Raw genomic sequence first — 22076 nt, forward strand, 5'->3', positions numbered from 1 at the left:
GCCTGATGTTTTTCTTAAACAGAATGTTTTTCTTGAACAGAAACTGCTCTGGCTTATGTAGACTACAGCTGGACAACACTGAGAAGATGCAAGAACCTTGAATATTGTAAATGGCATTGTTAGAATAATGTAGCCAATGCTGATCAAAGGGCATAACTGATATGTTGGTTTCTCGAGGATCTTGTCCCTTCTGCAATTTGTTTGCAGCATGCAGTAGTTTCAAGAGCTCTCAGTAGGCTGCCTGTTATATCCTTCAAGGTGCTATTACTCTCAAGAATGGACTGTGGTCATCAGTAATAATTTACTGCTGCAGCACCTTTAGAGTGAACCTGAACACAGGAGCCACAGAAATTCATTATGTTTTGTTGTTTGTCTTGTGTAAGTTGTTCCCAGAGTATTTTGCTGGCCTTTGCAATTTGTTTGGCAACTGTTCTAAGCTGGTAGCACTGAACTGTGATTTTGTTTTCCATAAGATTTTCCAAGTGTTTGTCAAAGCCACTAAAATCTGACATGGAATATAACTGAAAAATTAAAATATTTGGCTCCCAATTAAGGCTTCAGGCAATAAAGATGAACACTCAGCTGTGCCCACAGGCTTATAAAACAAAAGATTTTCCAAGTGTTTGTCAAAGCCACTAAAATCTGACATGGAATATAACTGAAAAATTAAAATATTTGGCTCCCAATTAAGGCTTCAGGCAATAAAGATGAACACTCAGCTGTGCCCACAGGCTTATAAAACAATAGATAGGAATATAACCACACATTCCCCTTTTTCCCACAATACCTTATTGCACTTATTTTTATTCATAAGAAGCTTCAAATAATCTTCAAGGTACTGATTATAAACATACCTCCTTAGCTACTGTGTGCCAGTGCAGGTGAGTTTCACATATATCCATCCTTTCCTGGTGAAGGAATTTGCACTTATCTGGCACCAGAAGAGCATCACTCACGAATTCTCCAACTGAAAGAAAAAATATGTGACATCTTCATTTTATTATCACCTTGAATGGATGCTTTTCAGAGCAACAGCTTACAAGCAGACATCTTACAAACTGATACTGGGAAGAAAATGTTCCCTGTGGGCCAACTCACACCTTAACAGCCAGATTTAAAAAATAAAAAATAAATCCTCACTGAATTAAGTAGATTTCAATTTGTGATATTATTGCATAGTGCCTGTACTTTAAATACACAAATCTAATGGCATGGTATCTCTTTTGCTTCTGCAGTGCCACTACTTACAAGCCTCACTTCTGAAACATCCCCAACTCGCTTATCTTTGTGCCCAAAGGGTAAGAAATTTGACTGTTCTAAAATGAAAACTGGTATTTTCAGGTTATCAAATTTTGTTCTTTTGACCTTGTGTGACCAGAACACAGTGGAATATACAGCCCTAATGGATGGTGGATCCAATATCCCTACTTTAAGATTAGTTGGCTGAAGTCATCCCTTTCACTATACATTAAAAATGATGAAAATACAATCTGATTAAAAAGGAGTCAAAATGATGGGAAAACTCATATTGTCTAATGCCAAGTCAGATGTTCATTTCTTTATAAGATTTCTTACCCGCCCGCCATCAAAAGGACCCAGAACAAGTTAGAATAATAAAATGTACAATTATAAAAATAAATCCATTATAAAAACATGTAAAACCATTTCAAATGGAACTAAGCAATAAAAATTTAGCAAAATGGGTAAATTATAAAAACCCAGGATACAGGTTTGCCTATAACTGGTTTTATGAAAGGGTAGTCAATTCTAAGCATCTTAATTTAGTACTTTTCTTGTCATGAAAAAGGCTTGCAGGAGCACTTTCAAACAAACATTGAGATGGACCAAAACAAATTGCTTCTACAATTGATGGGCTAAGTTCTGCTCATGAAAGGGGAGGGGTTATTCTGAGAGCAGAACTCTCTTTCCATCACCAGGAACACTGGAACACACAACACGGACCCTAACAGGAGACTGATATGATTTAGCTCTCATCAGTATGTTTCTTGATGAACCATTTATAATAATGAACAAGAACCATTTATAATAATTAATAATAATTTATTATTTATACCCCGCCCATCTGGCTGAGTTTCCCCAGCCACTCTGGGCAGCTTCCAACCGAATATTAAAAATAATACAGCAGCAAACATTAAAAACTTCCCTAAACAGGGCTGCCTTCTGTTGTCTTTTAAAAGTAAAATAGTTGCTTATTGCCTTTACATCTGCTGGGAGGGCATTCCACAGGGCAGGTGTCACTACCTCTGCCTAGTTCCCTGTAACCTCACTTCTCGCAGCGAGGGAACCGCCAGAAGGCCCTTGGAACTGGACCACAGTGTCTGGGCTGAACGATGGGGGTGGCGACACATTTACTGTCTACTGCACAACAAGAAACACTTCAGTGCGAAAGTATGGCTCCCAGCTCCAGAGTGTCGTAAGAGTGAAGCCCTCCTTAAAAGAGCACTGCACTTTTAAATGGCCAAAAGAGATCCACATACTTAACTATAACAATGCCAATATATCACCTGGGAAGAAATGTTTACTTTGCTTTGCGGTTGTAGAGATTAATTGATAAGCAGTATGATTTATTACCTGACAACTGCTGTCATTCTCTGGCAAGTTTGGCGTTTGTGAGCCATCTTAATTATCCAAGTGATAAATGGTGAAGAAACAGGCTTATAGAAAGTTTACACGAAGAGGAAGAAAAAACACTATCTACACGAGCATTTGAGGTTAGGCAGTAAGAACATGACATAACTGGAATCTACACCTCTTTATGCAGCGTTAAGTACACCTGTTATTCATATTGTGTAGGATGCCACATTCTGATTTCAACTATAAACATTGCCACCTAGTCACAGTGGCCTCATTTGATGCAATATTAACCTACCATTTAGAACTTTGTGAACTCTGTTTTTCCTCCTCTCTGGCATGGTCACAAGATAAAATAAAAATAAAAATTCTTCCATTATTATCTGTCCTTCGACTTTTGTACACTCCAGAGGAGGAGATTAAAAGCATCCACTTCCTGTTTAAATTAACCATTATTTGTTCTTATGAAATTAGTTTTAAACCTTTTGGGTTTGGTCCTGACTTGTTCCAAGGCATCATAGTTTAAACTAACCACTGTTTGGCCTGTCTGCAGTTCTTGGCATTGCATTTTTATATTCTTAGTCTCAATTCTGATTGCTTAAATATCTGCATCACAACTAACTTCTCCTTTAACTCGTCTGGAGCATATGATACAGCAAGTTAGCATCTGATCTCCCAAACTCCTGATTTTGCATGCGGATGTGACACATGGGTGGCAGATAGTTTCATTTTTCATTTGTATCTAGCCAGCCTTGTGAAATTTTTACATTTTTAGCATTCTATTCTGCCTGAATAAAAGTTGTGTTTCACCCAAAAGTCTTTGTATTCCGTACCACAGCACCAACTGATTATGCAGGGCATTTTGATTATTTTACGATCATCAGTGTGCTTCTATGTACTTCAGGTTGTGTTTGGATTGGAGTCCTAGTTATTGACAGCTGAATAAGATCAAAATTCATTTGTTTTGAAGTGTTGACTTGTAATGATAGGGAATTACATCAGAATCAACTTATTGATTTAGGTATAAAATAAATGGTCTTGTAAAACCATTAACAAAAACGTTCTCTCTGCTAAGAGGCACTCCCATTTTCTATAAGTAGTCCTATAACTGCTAGCAATCAATGATTTCGTCAGGCCACTGTTTCTCAACAAAGGCCTGATTAAGACATAAGGCTTAACTACGGTTTAACATTACAAGAAGCAGCCTTGAGTTTGTCAGCTCCTGCTTCTCTCATCTCTATCAGCTTGGCTGTGAGGAGTTCAGAAGCATTTCTCCCTAAAGCCGCTAGCATATTATGCTTTTCAGGGCTGACTATGCAATCTGTAACCTGACAAGCTTCTCTTGTGGGCACATGCTGACAGAAATATATTTTACAATACTTTTCTGCCATTAGACAACAAATAAGCTAAAAGCAAATATATAATGTTTCAAGTAAACTAAAAGAGCTTCAGAGGTTTTGTTACATTTTCCAAACACTCAAGCGCAATTATTTTGTGCCTTGGGAACTGTAGTACTTTTATGTTCATACCAATCCCACTTTGAGGTTACTGATGATCTGTATATTTGAAGGAGCATCTTCACCCTCATTTTTCCAGCCCGGACACTGAGATACAGCACCGAGAAGCTTTTGGCAGCTCTCTCACTGTGAGAAGTGAAGCTACAGGGAAGCAGGTAGACGGTCTTCTTGGTAGTCGCGCCAGATGTCAAAGAGATAAGTAACTATACAACCTTTAGAAGACATCGGAAGGCAGCCCTGTACAGTGAAGTTTTTAATGTTTTATTACGTTTTTGTATATGCTGGAAGCTGCCCAGAGTGGCTGGAACAACCCAATTGGATGGGTGAGGTACAAATAATAAAATTGTTGTTGTTTCTGTTATTGCATGGACAACTGTGGTCAAGCTATCCAGGAATGGCTATCGCTGTCCTTATCACCCCTGGCTGGTAAAAGGCACTCTGGGCCACCAAGAATACTTGTTCTTCCAATGACAAGAGCTGGACCCAGAAGCACCCTTAGCTATGCGGAGAGAGTGTGACTCCCTGCTGCTCAGGCAAGCAGCTTACCAGCTACCTGGATACAACCACTCACCCACACAGCCTTCATCTTGCCAAGATTGAGGCTCAGTTTTTCAGCCCTCATCGAGGACCTGCAATTCACTATTAAATTTCATACTGCTCTACAAAAGTTTACAGGAAAGCGCAATCTATATTAATTTTAATAAATAAAAATAAATGCATTGCCCAATTTATTAAACCAAATTCACTTCTTAATTATAACCCAGCACCTTAGGGTCATTCACACTGCCAAATTTAGGCAACTTGTGGCTCCCTATGGATTCTGGAGCTGGCTTTTGTTCTCTCTGTAAGAGAATATTAAGGTTACCATAGTAAGCTACTTAAAACAATGGGATTGATATTAATTCTACATAGGTTATGAGCTCTATGGAAAGAACTGGGAAGCTGGCCAGAGAGTTAAGGTATACAGTCATACCTTGGGTTAAATATGCTTCAGGTTGAGCATTTTCAGGTTACGCTCCGCAGCAACCCGGAAGTAACGGAAGGTGTTACTTCCAGGTTTCTCCACTCACGCATGCGCAGATGCTCAAAATGACATCATGCGCAGAAGTGGCGAATCGCGACCCGCGCAGACGCGGGTTATGTTCGCTTCAGGATGCGAACCGGGCTCCAGAACGGATCCCGTTCACATCCAGAGGTACCACTGTAACTCTGTGCTCTCCAGTTCACCACAGCTTGAACCAAAGAGTGGCCATTTTGAAGAGCGTTTGCTGGTTTTTATTGCATTTTTAAAAATAGGCTGGGACTCTTTCTGCTCTTTGCCCTGAAGCATGTAACTGAAAAGGAAGGATAAAGCAGCACTCCTTTCCTGAAGCAGAAGGAATTCCTCCACCTCCAAACATCTGGGTTTTTTTGTGGGAAGGATGTAACACTATTGGCATGGACTCGCCTGCAAGACTTTCTTTCAAAGGATACATGTGGTTGGAAGTATGCTTTTGACTCAGTGTTTATTTTAGAAGATGCTCAGAGACAATATTAATGATATTAAAGGACATGTAGCCAGTCAACTGTAGATAATGTTGTCAGGCCCCATATACACCACTGGATCCATTTTAATGCATAATTCAACAATATACATTTCTCTCAAATTAGCTAAACTGACAAAAACATGAAACGTAATTAAGATACACAGGAAAATATTATAATCAGCCACATGGATCACTTAGCAATTTAAAACAGAAACAACTGAATGCTGTTTGCATATTGCTATATATAGTAATTAAAGCAGAAATCTAAATGCATCCTAATCATAAAATAGACTCTTAGCACTGTTTAAAATGGCTGTGTTTTCTAGGTTGATCTTGCTTATTTAGACTAATCTAAACATTGAAGTTTTAAATATAGAAGAATTCAGCAAATGTTGCTGCTTTTCTGTCTGGTTACATCTTATTTATTTATATTTAACAAAATGTATAGACCACGTATTCAGCACAGAATAATAATTTCTAAGCAGCTTACATTAAATGGTATAAAATATTTATAAGAAAACACCGGTAAAATAAATAGACTTTATGGGGGGGAAGCTAACATAATAAAATTATCAAAATATATAAAACAAGCAGCATTTAAAAACCAGTATACACAATAGAAATTACATGCCAAGGTAGGCTTGCATAAACAGAAACCTTTTTAGCAGGCATCAAAAACAGAGCAGAGGTGGCTGCCGAATATTAATGAAAACACATTATTTTTCCAGACACACTAAGTGTTATTCAAATCTTACTCATCATGCATATAAATATGGGGGATGCATTTGCTTAGGAAAAGCTTCTTTAACATGCTTCGTTACATTTGCAGATGCCCATCTAAAATTCCCCTGAAGTACTGTATCATTTTCTTGTTGCTTATTCGGGTTTTGAATAAAAACCTTTCCCCAGTATTTTATTCCTTCACGGCTGGCATTTCAAGTCTAGGTGCTTACGTGCCCTGCAACTTTGGATTAATGGGTGCAGCAAGTGAACCACATCACCATGGCTACTAATAGTAAATCAATATGTAACAAACATCCTAAACATTTATTTTCTGGAGCACCAAAATTCATAAATGGATATTATTAAATCTCTCAGAAAGTGTGCAAGCATTAAGTGTTTCTTCCATCAAGCAGCACAAGGGTCCTCTAAGCTTATGAAGACACTTCAATCTTTCCCCCAAAGTTGTTTTGGTTGGCTCAGGAGACAAGTACCAACACAGTTGGAATCCTACCAGGCCAATGGGTAGAACAGCATCCCTAAAAAGACTAGGCACAGCCAGTAAAGAAACATCTTTGTCAGGTCACCTTTCAGAAGAACTGAAAGCATGCTATGACTCAAGCACAGTTACTCTATTTTAACCTGCACTTCCAAAACCATAAGCTGTTGGCCCTTTGTTAACATTACATGATGGGAGGAGGCTTTTAAAAATAGGTTATGGTATAGCTGAAAAGCCTCTGTGATAGAGGAACTGGGTTACTCAGCACCTATCGTTCCAAAGCAAGGTGACTGAAAACTTGTACAATAAAAAAATGTTTCTCAAAGGAAACACAGGTGCATAAACTGATTTTAATATCGGATTTTTTATATTGCTGGAACCTAGCCTGGAACATTGTGGTTTGTTTATGGACAACAAACAGGTCGGAGGGGAGACAACAAATGAACATTGGTTTGAAACAACCTGCAGTTTCTTTGCTCATCTGGAAGACAAATCCTGCTTGTCCAACAAGCCATAGTTAAAACAAATGGTTTGTGTTATGTCCAAATGAGGCCTATGCCAACTACACCCACAATGCTACTGAGCAATGCAAAAATGAACAGAAAGGTGTGTGGGGCTGGATAAGAGATTGGTCTGTTGTATATGCACCTGAAAGCCAATTGGTCACCACAGGTAAAGGTAAAGGTAAAGGTAAAGGTAAAGGTAAAGGTACCCCTGCCCGTACGGGCCAGTCTTGACAGACTCTGGGGTTGTGCGCCCATCTCACTTAAGAGGCCAGGGGCCAGCGCTGTCCGGAGACACTTCCGGGTCACGTGGCCAGCGTGACATCGCTGCTCTGGCGAGCCAGAGCCGCACACGGAAACGCCGTTTACCTTTCCGCTGGTAAGCGGTCCCTATTTATCTACTTGCACCCGGAGGTGCTTTCGAACTGCTAGGTTGGCAGGCGCTGGGACCGAGCAGCGGGAGCGCACCCCGCCACAGGGATTCGAACCGCCGACCTTTCGATCGGCAAGTCCTAGGCGCTGAGGCTTTAACCCACAGCGCCACCTGCGTCCCGGTCACCACAGAGCCATGTTTAAATAACAAAAGGAGTTTAAGGTGTTTTGTAGCACTTTGAATGACTAATTATTATGTCAGGCTTTGGTGAAGTACAGTTTACTCAATTGGATCCTCAGTTTGTAAGTGTTTCTACATAGGTGTAGAAGGAATAAAAAGTTGCTGACTGTGGAAATGGTGAAGACGTGCAAAATTGTTTGTAACAATTCAATTAGAGCTTAAAGTGTATGCAGAGTCAGTACAGCAACCATTCACAGCGGTGGTAGCTGAAGACAAATGTGTTAAGATTATAGTGCTAAGCAAATAACACCTGTAGCAGACCAGAAAGCCACTGTACTTGCCTATCTTAGTTGACACATCTGCATCTGGCTCACATACTGTAGCAAAACTGTTATAATAGGAACACAGAACAACACATACAACATTTGCCTTGAGTAAGATGATTCTCTAGGGACACTGACAGAAACAATCTGAGATGCATATTGATGAAACTGAAGTATATAACAAAGCCTGAAAGTTCCTTCTACGAATGTCAATTCAACTAATTGCTCCGTCCAAACCACCAGTAGAAAAACAAAGGATCACATTACCTTTTAAGAACTATCCTAATCGTATTAATTCCATAAACAAAGAGTAGTATTTTAGAGCATCTTTTCCTTTAGTATTCCCAAAAGGTACTGTGTTAAAATGGAAGTCAGTGAGCTATGAAATTAGCACCTTGCTTGTGTTTTTGTTGCCTTTTATTCTGCTGCCTTAAAAAGGAAGCTTAATTCTTATACCCAAGCATCAATATTAAGTCAGCCTGAAATATGCATGCATATTCCCAAAATGCGTGCATATTATGCACAGAACATATCGTGCAATCTTAGGCAGAGCAGAAATTAACAGCTAAAGAACATGACTTATTTTTTAGGAATTGGAGTATATAATCACCTAGCTGTAGACCAGTGGTTCTCAAACTATTTACTCTGGGCCACACCATTTTTTTTTATTGATAATACATACTTTGGAAATAACAACTAGGATTGTCCTCAGTATCACTTAATGCTCTTGCTCTCATTCTGAAAAGATCCTTATCCATATTTTGCAAAGAAAAAAAAAATGATACTATATTATGCTATATATTACACTGAAATGTTTAAATGTTTCTTTGATTGTTCTAGAATCTTCCCACCACACTTGCCATCCTCTCCTGCCACACCAGTGTGGTGTGCCACACCCTTTGAGAACCACTGCTGTAATCACTGTGATCCATGCCCCTGATAACACAGGATTTCTCTCTTTTATACTGCTTCATTCTAAAATTGATGCTTGAAGTGGTACCTGCAACATGATACTGTTTAGTGGTTTTGTTTTTTTTAAAAAAAACACCCAATAAAAACAGGTCTAAAATTACACAGCCCAGCTCGTTGATGAGAATCTTCACCTTACGAATCATCCAGACCATGTCACTAATCACATCTGCCCAACAACTGAAGAAGCAACCCTAGCATTTAGCAGCTGCTGTGGAACTGAACAGTTTATACTACATTCCCAAGGGGAGGGCTGGCGGAAACTGCATTCCCACTGAGCCTAGGGAACCTTGAACAGGAAGATCAAGAAAGAGATAGGAACAAACAGCTGCTCAGCTTGCACTTAACATTCTTTGAAGCACTTGGAAATTCCTTCACCTAGTGCTTGGTGTTCCATAGTTTTGCATTGTTTTAAGCCGGTCTCTCACTATGCTGGGGCTGATGGAAGTTGCAGTTCAAAACATCTGGGAGGCATAGAGGCTGGTGAAGGCTTTAAGAACTGTATTTTGTACACACATCGAGGCCTTTCCTGGAACCTGTTACACAAGAAGTTCTACCCTTCTGTAAATGTAAACCTTCCCAAACACGAACTGTACACAGTATTTGCTCAAAGTCAAACTAACAAGGACTGCAATCTTCCACATGAACCTGTCTGACTGCTTAGATTCTACTGGTGCCAATGGAAAGTTTTTTTAAAAGTCTTGTAGTTGCAAATTGAGGAGGATCACAACTGAGAAGGGGTGAACCTCCGCTTTCTACAAACTGGGATCTGATGACAATCACTCCCCTCCCCAACTCACATGAAATTAAAAGAAAACATGAGATGTAGCTACATGCTATGCATTAAGAGTAACATGTAGTTTGTCTGTTCTCTGGACTTTGCACAGGTTGCCCCTTCTATCTGCTTTTGACTAACTTGCTTAAGCCAATTTGCTTAATTAGTTTTTGGCTTAGCGTTGTGTCCAACTGCAACCACCAGGTATACTATATTGTTATCCTGTTGACTCACAACACAATGACCAACACACAAATACTGCTTTACATTTTAAGGTTTGAATTTTTTGTAAGGAAGGAACTCTCCTGACATCAGTATTTTTGTGCAAAGGTAGTTGCTTACTCATAAAAAGGTTGATTTTGCCATTAATGTATATTCTGCAGTTAATGCAGAAACAAAACTGAACACTGAGATTTTGCAGCTCTGATACCACTTGCATAAATGATTCGTACATGATTAATTGCATGTTACTTTGAAATAATTATCTTGTTCTCTACTTCTCTCTTGAAGCTCCAACCATGCCACCAATATTGAGATGAAATGGAAATTTAACAAACCATCTACTCCATTTTCTCCAGTCCGATGTTACACCATTTCCTTTTTCCACACTAAACCAGTGATGGGCTACGTGGCCCTTCAGCTGCAGCTGAAATCTAGCAATTTGGATCTTGCAATTTTTTCCAGGTCTATCTTATTTACATAATTATTATCTTATCCCACTTTATAGATTCCCAGTAAGAAATGATAATACTGCACGAGCTTAAAAAGAAATATTACTGGTCATATAGCTCGGTTTCGTGCAAACAACTGCGCAATTTAACAAATAGTTCTCTCACACGCTCTAGTTCCTATTGCATCTCTAGTTTTCTGACTGGCTCTATAACCCAGATACAATGACTAACACCCCAACCAGCCATGACACTAGGAATATACCCTTTCTGTAGAAGCACACTTGTCACTGCTGCAAAAACATGCCCTAGAACCTGTGCTGAGAATGTTACATATGGATGAATGAAAAAGAAGTGTTATTGTATGCTTGACCTTCAAACGTCAACATATCCATCTTGTAAAAATATTGCACGTTTTCACATCAACCAAGTGCTGTAACCTTCCCTGGGGAGATGTTCTGAGCTAAGCGATCATATCAACTGAAAGCTGGCAGGTGCCATCATTGTGCTGCTTTATGGAAATCTACTAAGAATTGCCAGATTCCAAAATGTGTCATTTCACATAATGCAGTCCTGCACAAAACCATTCCATTAGTTCTCCGCTCTTTTTTCTCTCTCCAAGTGTTTCAACAACAAGAGCTGCTAAGCATAAAACATTAGCTTTTTCTATTGCTACTACAGCAAGGCACAAAGAGCCATCTGAGAAATCTTTTGTCATAATGAAAATGGAACGGACGGTTTCAAATATTTGATCATAATCCTAACTTCTGACGAGGAAGAGCTAAATTCCTGCAAATCAACATTGATGAACTGGTGCTTGGAGGCTGATGTGTCGACTTTTGAAGGTCAAGAGCACAAACAGCCAGGCTTTCTATAAAACTGAAAAAGGGAAAGCAAGTAATACAGAAAATATGGTGTCCAAAATTCCACTGTGTTTAAATGCATAGTTTGCACTTGCATCTTTTTAAAACAGGAGCCACTAACTTGGGGGGGGGGGGCGTGGTACAGGGTTAATGCCTTTGACACTATGATCCTGATTTTAAAAAATTGCCTCCTCCAATTGGATGGAAGGAGGTGTTAACTGGGGCCAACAACAGCTTCTCTTTTAGCACAAGGATACGATGGGACAATTTTCATTAGGTTGGAAAGTTCAGCCTTTTCTCCAGCCCTACCACAGTCCCAATTATCACCACCTTGCTCCACATGGCTGCTGCTATTGTTCTTCTCAAGGGGCAACTATAAGCCATGCATTTAATGTAATGGGAGGGATTCAACGTCAGGCTAAGTTAAAGCCCCTTAGCAGTGTGCCGGTTGCACAAGACATAGCTGTCAATTTACAGATTGAAAACAGCCTCAAAAAAAGGGGGGGGATCAGCAGCCAAAATAAGGGATTTTGGCTTTAGCTTATACAGAAATCCGCCACTCATGGAGCCATGCAGCTTTTGCTGCGACTGTGTTTTGCAGGGGGTTGGACTAGATGATCCTAAGGGTCTACAATTCCAACCAAAGACGAGTGGCAGACAAAACTGATGAATGCCGTTGAGATGGCAAAGCTTACAGGCAGAATGGGGAAAGCTTATAATTTATTTGAAAAGCTATTGCAAAGAGTTACATACATTGGTAGGATTGACAGAAAGCTTGTAGCAAAAATTTGAACTATGGATGGACTAATGATTTATAAAACTAGAGTTATGAAAGGGATGCAGAGGGGGAAATCACTACATTCAGATGCTGCACTGCTGGAGGGTATGCTAAGCAGCACGTCGGGGCTGCCGTCGTCCTGGCGCAAGGAGTTCCATCGGCCCTTCCCCACCCGAGAGAGAGGGAGGGAGGGAGGGAGGGAGGGAGACTCTCGCCCACGCTGCCTGCGAGCCCGGCATGAGGCGGTTGCGGTGCCATGGCAGCCGCTGAAGCGCCGCCTTTCTGCGTCCCTCCCCTTCTCCTCTTCTTCCTCCTCCCTCAGGCCGCCTCCTCAGCTGCTGCTGCTGCCACCTCCGGCTTCCCCTGGCAGCACAGCGGAAGTCTCGCAAGAGAGGGGCTGCCTGCCCGCCTGCCGCTACCCGTCTCCTCACAACGCGCCCCTGAGGGGGAAAGGGGAGAAACGGAGATGTGGCAGCTCATGCACGCGCTCTCTCTCGCTCTCTTGAGGCGGAGGACCCCGAGCCACTGCTTCCCTCCTGAGCCGGGCGAGCATGAAACCCAAGAAATTTAAGGGACATCATCAATCTGGGACAGCAGTGGGAAATGGTGCTGGGATAAGGGAGTTTCCCACCAAATAAGGGATGGTTGACAGCTATTACAAGAGAAGGAACAGGAAGCCAGCATGGTTTCTGTGACTGGTTGCACAACAGGTATGTTGCAGCCATGATACAACCTGTTGCACAGCCAGCTTCTGTTTGTACAACTGTTGCACTGGATTTCAGCCTGGAGACCCATTACTCTTACTCTAGTGCAACAGCTCTTGCATTAGCAGTCATAGAACCAAGAATCTGGGCCTAAGTAGTTTCATCTTAAGTTCCATTGAACCTAAGTGTACAGTTCAGAAGCACATTTATATTAAAGCCCCACTGATATGAATGAGACAAAAAGAACACCTATTATAGGTGCTGCACTTGGAAACATGAGAAGAAGGCTGCCAATTTAGCTTTCTTCCTTTCTATCTGCAGCAAGAGTTTTGACAAAGCCATCTGCTGGTGTGCATGTTACATCATACCAGACAGTGAAAGGACCATACCAGATGCAGTTTGTCTAAAGAGACCATCTGGTCAGAGAATCTGAAAAACTTCAAAGGACAGAAACTTGTAGACCTCCATCTTGTCAATAGCTGAGGAAAAGTGATTATGAACCTTCTGGGTCATTCCTGTAGGCCGCCTGCCATGGGTTGGCTAATGCTGCCCACCACTCTGGCATGCCCCCACTGCCATCATCTCATTGCACCAGCGCTGTGTCCACTACCAATACTGGATTATCCCATAACTTAAATGTAGTTCTGCTGAGACTTAATGCATTCTTTATTTAAAAGCAAAATGGAGCTCTGTAAGGCTTGTCTCTCTCAATCACACAGCTAAGTGGAGACAGAACCAATTTATGAGAGCACGATAAGCTAAATCCACAGTGACATTAAAATTCTGAGACACAATTAGTTAATCTTGTCTCATCGATCAGGCAGTAGATAGGAAAGCTACTATCCGGATGTATGGCTCTTCAGAGGGAAAGCTCATTTGAAAGGAGAGAGGCGACTCCAACTAAGGAGAAAAGCCAATAACTGCATCAAGAAACAAGCTAGCAATAGCCACATCTGAGTGTCATGGACAACCCTTAAATGGAATATCCTCAATGTGGATTTATTTATTTTTTGTTTACACCTGTGCTTTTTTATGCCCAGAGCACATATTAAAGTTGCTGCCCATTTTTAGGTATTTGATCCCAGGTAAATTTACTTGGAAGGCTGGCAGTTCCATTTCAATCAATGGGATCTTTACATGTAAATATTACAAGGTCCTTCAGCAAAGCTACAGAAATGCTTCCACATTTGGCATTACACTTCATTTGTCCCAATTAGGAAATTAACATTTCAAAACATTACAACACAGGCATGTTAATACTTAGTAGGTGATTTGAACTTCAAAGGTGAATAAGTGTTTTCCTAAGCTACTCATTAATGACCATCCTCATACTGATACTACATGTGAGGACTAGCCCCACCCATACCCCTGGGTAATAAAGGAGATGGCAGCAAAAACCATTCTGAAACTTGGATATTGAATGAAAAGATTAATGGGGTAACCTTTGGAGAGTAACTAGCATAGAGCTAGTTCTGTCTTTGAATCAGATGAAAGTGAAATACATTCATCATGTGAAATGACCTGACATTTTACAGTACTAGCAATTTTGACAACATTGCCGCTTGTATGAATGGCATATTTTAAAAACATAACTGATTTTATCTATAAATAAGGGAAGAAAGAGAAATAATCTCTCACCTTTTAGCTGCAGCTAAAGCTAAATATTGGACACAAAAAACAAGATACCACAAGTTACTATTTCTTACTAAACGATTGGGATCCTACTAGTGCAGTTTCTAAATTCATTATTCAATTTAGAGATGTATCTACAAGAGATTTAGGCTCCAAGCTTACACCCATGTACCTGGGAGTAAATCAATATGGTCTGACTGTGATGTCAGGTTCATGAGGAAGATACTATTCTTTGAAAGAAAATATTAAAGATTACAAGTGAGATCAAAGGTTATGCTAGTTGATGCAATGGGATTTTCCTTTCTGCCTGTAATTCCACCTTCCCTCCAAATCTGCTTGAGGGCTCCCCAACTTTCCATTGCAGAGGGTCTGGGGGAGAGAAGGGAGGGAAAGTCCCATTGTTGAAGTGTCTGTCACACAAACAGAACACAATTACTGCATGCCACCCATTCTATTATATCAGGAAAGTCTTGTTAGACAAGACTATTGTAACACTGTGTCGAATTCAACTTAACAGTTGCCCTACCACCTAGCACAATGGGACTTCCCCACCCCCCACTACCACCCTCCCAAATTGGCTTGGGGAGGGGAGAGAGGTTCAGGAGAACCCCCATAACAATGTGCAGGGGCAAGAGAGGATATTGAAGTGACAGAACTGACAGAACAATTGTAATAACATGACATGGAATTCTACCCACTGCTTCCAGGTATAAAGCAACGCAAAACTGGCATTTCTCTTCACTGATATAAATCAGGATCTCTTATAAATGCAAAATAGTCACAGAATTAGTGTACAGTTTTCACAGATTACAGGTTTTGATTTTTAATTGTTTAAAGAATTTCTACTTTCCACACTCATTAACTCGAAGCAAAACCTGTAATCTAATAAACTCAATCGATATTGCTGGATCTTTTGCTCCGTGCAAGATGCCTGTCATACAGTACTGTATAAGCCATTTCACTAAGGAAAAGAGCTAAGGAATCAGTCAAGTGTTGAAGGGCTTCTCTGCAACAAATCCCAAAAGGGCAATGCTGAAGGCCAGCACAAAAATGGATCATGGATATTCTCTGGCATGAGAGCAGACATGCGTCTGCTAGTCAAATAGTAATTCTCACCCCTGTGAAAAAGCCAAGCATCTAACTGCATAAACGGACTGAATGAACTTCAGCAGCTCTTGAACTGAAATGTAAATGTAGCTGAAGAACTAATTTTGATGGTGGGTAATGTGCCTAAGAACCCTCGCAAGCATGCCCACTAACTAAACTTTCATTAAATTGCTCCATAAAGTCAAGCAAGCACTGTGCTTTCAACAATATCATTACATTCCTAAAGTTCATCTTCTTCTATAAAAGTTATCCACCATCTCACCATTCTGTACCGCTGCGCTACAGTCACAGCATGGACCTAGCAGCCTATGACCTATAGACATTCCATGGAAGCATCAAGTGGGGGTGTCTTCCTTTTCCAAAGAGACTTCCTAGCTGTGCGCCACAACCTGAATTTCAGGGACTTGCTGTTGAGTCAAGAACCTGGACACAACCAGAAGCTGATCATTTAACCACACTAGAAAAGGAACCTCTATAGCGATGGAAGAGGGGAAAGGTATCTTCCTTTCAATCTTCAGGCAAGCAGTTGGGAGGTAAATGATGTAATTGATGATTGATGAGCAAGACAAAAGAATGAAGCGAGCGGGGCATAACCATTCTATAAGTAGAGAGTAGCCCCATTTGCACACATATGATTTTTATTCCTGATAACTTACTACTCTCAAAATCATCTAACCCACAAGACAACTGACTCCTCCAGGCATCAACTTACATCCACTACTTTCCATCTCACATTTTCTAGAAGCTGAAAAACAAAGCAACGTGAGAGATGAAATAATGTGAACTAAGACCATGGCAAGCAAAAGTCTTACAATTTATTGCACATAAAACTGCAGCAATTAATCTCACAACAAGCCTACCTGTCAAATTAGGCTGAAAATATTGCAACTTGTTCAAGGCAATTCATTGCACTCCATAGCTGAATGGGACTTGGAATCTAGTTTCCCCATGTCCAAGCCCTGGGACATTATCTAATGCAGGGGTAGGCAACCTAAGGCCCATGGGCTGGATGCGGCCCAATCGCCTTCTCAATCTGGCCCATGGATGGTCCAGGAATCGGTGTGTTTTTACATGAGTAGTATGTGTCCTTTTATTTAAAATGCACCTCCAGTTGATTTATGGGACCTGCCTGGTGTTTTTACATGAGTAGAATGTGTGCTTTATTTAAAATGCATCTCTGGGTTATTTGTGCGACATAGGAATTCATTCATATATTTTTTTCAAAATATAGTCCAGCCCACCACATAGTCTGAGGGATGGTGGACCAACCCATGGCTGAAAAAGGTTGCTGACCCCTGATCTAATGCATCATGGCTATGAAAGTACTTCTTAGAACTCCATACAGAGAAATGTGCATCCCTCTTAAAGGGAGCGAAACAAGATCTTAAGTGCTATTTTCAAACTGTTTCCTTAAAACAGTTTCTAAACAAAACAAAACAAATGTCTTGACAAAGTCTTTTCAAAATCTACATAACCATTAACAGTTCCTGGGTTTCTTTTCACTCTCAATATAAACCTTTAGCCCCAAACACATTCTCTTTGAAGGAAATGCCAAGGGAGATCACTAGGGCTAACTTCCAAGTAGATTGTTCAATGACTGAGGAGGTCAATGAATTTCCCATTTGTCACCGTGCTACACCTTTCCCAAGTCAGAGCCTAAAGCCTTTGTTACATTAGAATCAATGTGGGACTGTTTCTCAGTTTCCTCGGTATAAACCTTAGGAATGGTGTGATGCCATGCTCATGGGCTTCCAGTTTATTAGGGAGAAGGTAAGTAGAGTCACTGCAGAAAGACGACGGAGATCCATCTGCACCACAGCATAAGCAACACGTCTGCTCATTTCAACAGACAGCTCTGAAGGTAAACCTGAAAAGAAGCTGGAAATGCCGCACTGCATTGTGAGTTGTCACTCACAATATATTAAGTTACATAGTACTGACACAATCAGAAGATAAGAGGACAGGAGCCCTAAGCTACATGAAGATGCTGAAGGTGTAAACTCCATCATTTCAAGATGACCAGGACAACGAGAAAGGCTGCTTCTCAGTGCATTTGCTCATTCTGGGGAGGTAACCTTTTCACTGAACCTACATGGAGCCCAGTTCCACGAACCTCCCCATAGAATTTCAGAAAACAAACTGTAACTCCTGCCGTTTCTTCGACCAAAGAAAAAAGCAAAAGGAAAAAAGCAAACCTAGCATAGAGATTCACCTTAGAAAGAGATACTATATTTCCATACAATTGTCTTTAGTCACACAGTCACACAGTTCCTGTGTCAAGGAGTGTTATGATTTCTCACGGCATACAAACCACAATATTGACTGGCTGAGAAAATAAAATCCTCCCACAAGCTCACATATCCATTCCTATAGATTGTGTTGGTGGAATGCATCCATTTGGGTGCTGCAGGACCATATTGACCAATGCCTGTGACATCACTGCCAGTAAGAAACAGTTCCCCACGATGATGTTTTGTTATTTCTGATAATACTGTGTAAGTTTTATATTCCCCACTATGGAAAGGGCATATCCAGGTAGATTCTACATACATAGAAAAAACGCTGTGAAAATGCTTAAAAAAAAAAAAAAGTTTTGAAAAATACATTGAATTTGGCATAGCTTACAGTTGCCATCTAGTGTCGCATTTGTACAACACATTCAAAACGTTTTATTTGCAGCTGTATAGCTGAGTCCCCAGTCTGAACACACACTAATCACAATCATATACTCAGATAAACACATGCCAGAAAGGTTAGCCCCTCTTGCAATAATATTCTACCATTTCTTCAATTTTAATTGCCACTTTACAACACAGGTACAAAACTATTATTGCCACACACATATCACACCATGACATTCCACTTTGGTTTAGTCAGTTCCACCAATCATGTTACAGTGCAAGGAAAGGTGATCAAATTCAGTCACCAATTTTGGTGATAGGGAGACAGTGGAAGTTTTGTGCTTGTGATTTTTTTTAGAGTCAAGAATAGTATAGTTATCGCTTACAGTTTATTTATATGCACGATTTATTTTAAGCTGCTTTGAGGGGGAAATGGCAGAATGCTCTGAACAAATAAATCCTCAGCCTAATGCATTCTGTGGAGGTAGGATATAGAGCTAAAATGACCTGAAAGACTATTGAGAGTTAAGTCTGAAATGTGACTGAGGAATGCCTTTACATAAACAGGAATGCCACAAGGCAATTGGTCCATATGCAAAGGGATTTTTAGAAAAGGCAGACAACAGGAACACTTGAGAACTAACACGGTTAGGGTTTTCTTTTATAATCACAGCTAGGTTATAACCTCTGTAGACTAAAAATAAAAGGAAAGCTGGAATTAAGGCAAATATACAAACCTCAAAATGCATATATGACATACACGCAATCCAGCCAGAGTTTAACACCTTTAAGGCCCACTGATATCTATGTAAAAAGTTAAGCAAAAGTTTAAATGGTTCCTACCTGAAACTGAAACTAACTAGAAATGCTTGATTCTGCCTCAATCCTTCTCCAGATTAACTGCACAGGGAGGTAGTGAGAACATTGTGTCTCAGAGATTTTCTTGCTGGTTTGTTTAGGAGTAAATACCACTAGTCTACACACTATGCAATTTAATTATTATTTTTCCAAAATGCAACACTTAAAAGAAAAAGAAAATCCCTGGTGTTATTACATAAACTATAGCTTGCACAGTGGAAAAGCGGGACAGGGGAGTGTTTGTGGAGAAGGATATATGCAGTTAAAGCTCATAGAAAATATTCACGAAGTATTTGAAAATACTCACCTAAGCACCTATATGGAACTACAATGTGAGGGTGACTTCTGCATTGTTTCCATCCCCGCTTGCACCAGTTCTGGATTGTTACAGGTTGATTGGCTTCAACAACATTGGTAATTTGCAGCTCAGGGTAAACCTATTAATCAAAATGCAAAGAGCACAGTTAATTGAAATAAGAGAAACATTATTATTATTATTATTATTTACAGGGATGCATATTTATTTAGAATAGAATGCTGAAAAACATTTCCTAACTTAGTTCCTCAGTGCAAACACTGCCTAAAATTTTAGAACCTCCTTTTCTTGATTATTTTCAAAGGAAGATTAGATAAAAATTCATGCAGGAGTCACTGAATGCAGGAAATGAATGAATAAATGTGTATTTGGAGCTGGAGGTGGCATAGTTTTGTTTCGTTAACATATTTTTATTAAAAATTCCTTGGTTTATAAAAGCATATGCGCAGCGTCTCTTTTTTCAAGTTACATTTTCCACAGATCAATTTCATTTGTTGAGACATTAGTGTTAAATTAAGAAGAAAAGGGGGAAAGAGGTGGAGGGGGGCGTCGTTACTGAGGTTTGTGAAAACTTATTAACATTCTAGTACACACCAGCCTATCCACAGTGCATTTTGCAAGCAGGGAGTTGTGGAGCTATGTTTGCAGGGGCGATTTTCCGCTACTTGTTTCTAAACACAGGGGCAGTCATTTTATTGAATTTACATACAATTTACATGCAACAAAGAAAATAATCATATACCTCCTCAATAAAATGTTAATTTATGGCTAAATAAATTTTGTCCCCAGATTTAGATACCTAATTCCTTGTACCATCTTGTTGTAATGACCATGTCCATACATTAATGATACTGATTTCTTGTAGTTTTCTGTAAGAATGATCCATTATGTTTACAGCTTGTGCGTTCACAAAAGTCCAATAAATATATTTCCAAAACCACAAAGGCAGTCAGTCGTGTTTCACATATCCAAGGAAAGCAACGTTATTCACAGCAGAATCAATTCATCTTCCCTCCACAATCAAAATTATTAACCAGCGTAATACATCTCTTCCTTTCTTCATCCCATGTCTTGGTTTAATAACTACAAAAATAAGAAACTCTCCAGTGGGACTAGCAAACAAGAAGGCAGAAGCCATGTGGATGCAGTAGGGTCACATAGGAAGAACCAACATGAGCATCAGAAGTCAGGCTGGGAGTCCAACCTTCATGCGCATATCCAAGATATTTATTCTGTGAACCGCCCTGAGACCTCCGGGTATAGGGCAGTATATAAATTCAATAAACAAGAACAAGAACAGCGGACCACCATATCAAATCCCAAAGAACTGGGCTGTAGGAGTGGCTTATCAAGTGGTTGGTTACAAGCTCATCACAATTAATCACCACTCAATAAAGAGTAGTATGCCCTCACCTACTGTGGTATAGGCACTGGATCGAAGGTGCACTTTGATGATAGAGATTACATACTGTCCATCTGTTTCAGTGGCCAAGGAATGGTTTTAAAGGGCTAGCAATCTATACAAAATACTTCAGGGGAAAAATGTTTCCCCTGATTTTGTGCACAAAATGAACAGGTTTTGTTAGAAGGAAGATTACCGGGAACAATAATTTTTTAAAAAGATTTTCTTACCAAAAATTTGAAGAATGTTTGGAAGATACAGCTAGTGAAAAATACAGCATGCCAGCTGTTGACAGAAGTGAATTATGGAGCCTGAATTTGCTTCTTTGTAGTGTTCCAAGCACAATTCAAGTGGCTGCTATTAATCTGTGAAGCCCTAAATTGCTTGGACTCCACACACCTTCCGTGTACTTAATTTCTGAAATGGGAAATGCCCAATTCTAATTTTTCAGCATATGCTTTATTACAGTTCCTTCTCCTATTACTCATTTCCCATACACAACAATGTATCATCAATCACACAGATGCACCTACTTTAAGATGCAGTAAAATATACGCATTCTGCCATTTTTATTTGCACGCCTTGGGGAGGAGGGGGTTACCCAAGATCTCATAAAGAACCAGCGTTATGTGCTTAAATGTATTTTCCACTCTGTATACATATAGCTGACTTTGGCTATTAGAATTAAATTTCCCTCCCCCCGTGTCACCTTTTACCATTGACTGATGTAGAAAAACAAAACAAAGACAGGCTCCATGTTGCAGATTGAACAAAACAGATGAAGGGAATATATTCCATTTCCCTGTAAATCACAGGTCTACCTGCTGTATGCTGTTGGAGTAGCCTTCTCCCACCATCCACTGAATGAACATTTATGGAATGGAGAGCAGATTCTAATTCTAATCCAAACTTCTTGTGTAGCATGGAAATAGAAAATCTATGGCACAGATTCACAGGGTAAATCATTCAATATATTATAACTAAGGCAGGGTTAAACTCCCCACAGAAGAAGTAGTAGTTGTTTTTAATGTGTCCCTATGTGTGTGTGTGTTTGCCATACACTCTACAACTCTAAAATCTAGCTTGGGTAGCTAGTCAAGCAAGTCAATTATTCCACAGCAGCAGGATCATTTTTTGTATATTCCAGATA

At 40.0% G+C, this 22076-nt stretch overlaps 1 protein-coding gene across 4 annotated transcripts in view; it reads right to left on the reverse strand.

The window, feature by feature from the left end:
* APP (amyloid beta precursor protein) overlaps positions 1–22076 on the reverse strand; it is a 142260-nt gene that overhangs the window by 62519 nt on the left and 57665 nt on the right. For all 4 annotated transcript variants that reach the window (XM_079972045.1, XM_079972044.1, XM_079972043.1 and 1 more), the window contains exons 3-4: positions 19516–19645; positions 855–967 (exon numbers count right to left, since the gene is read on the reverse strand). In XM_079972045.1, coding sequence (XP_079828171.1) covers positions 855–967; positions 19516–19645 — 243 coding nt within the window. The remainder of the gene's footprint in view (positions 1–854; positions 968–19515; positions 19646–22076) is intronic.

Source organism: Podarcis cretensis (genome assembly GCF_951804945.1).
Source record: "Podarcis cretensis genome assembly, chromosome: 4".
NCBI lineage: Eukaryota > Metazoa > Chordata > Lepidosauria > Squamata > Lacertidae > Podarcis > Podarcis cretensis.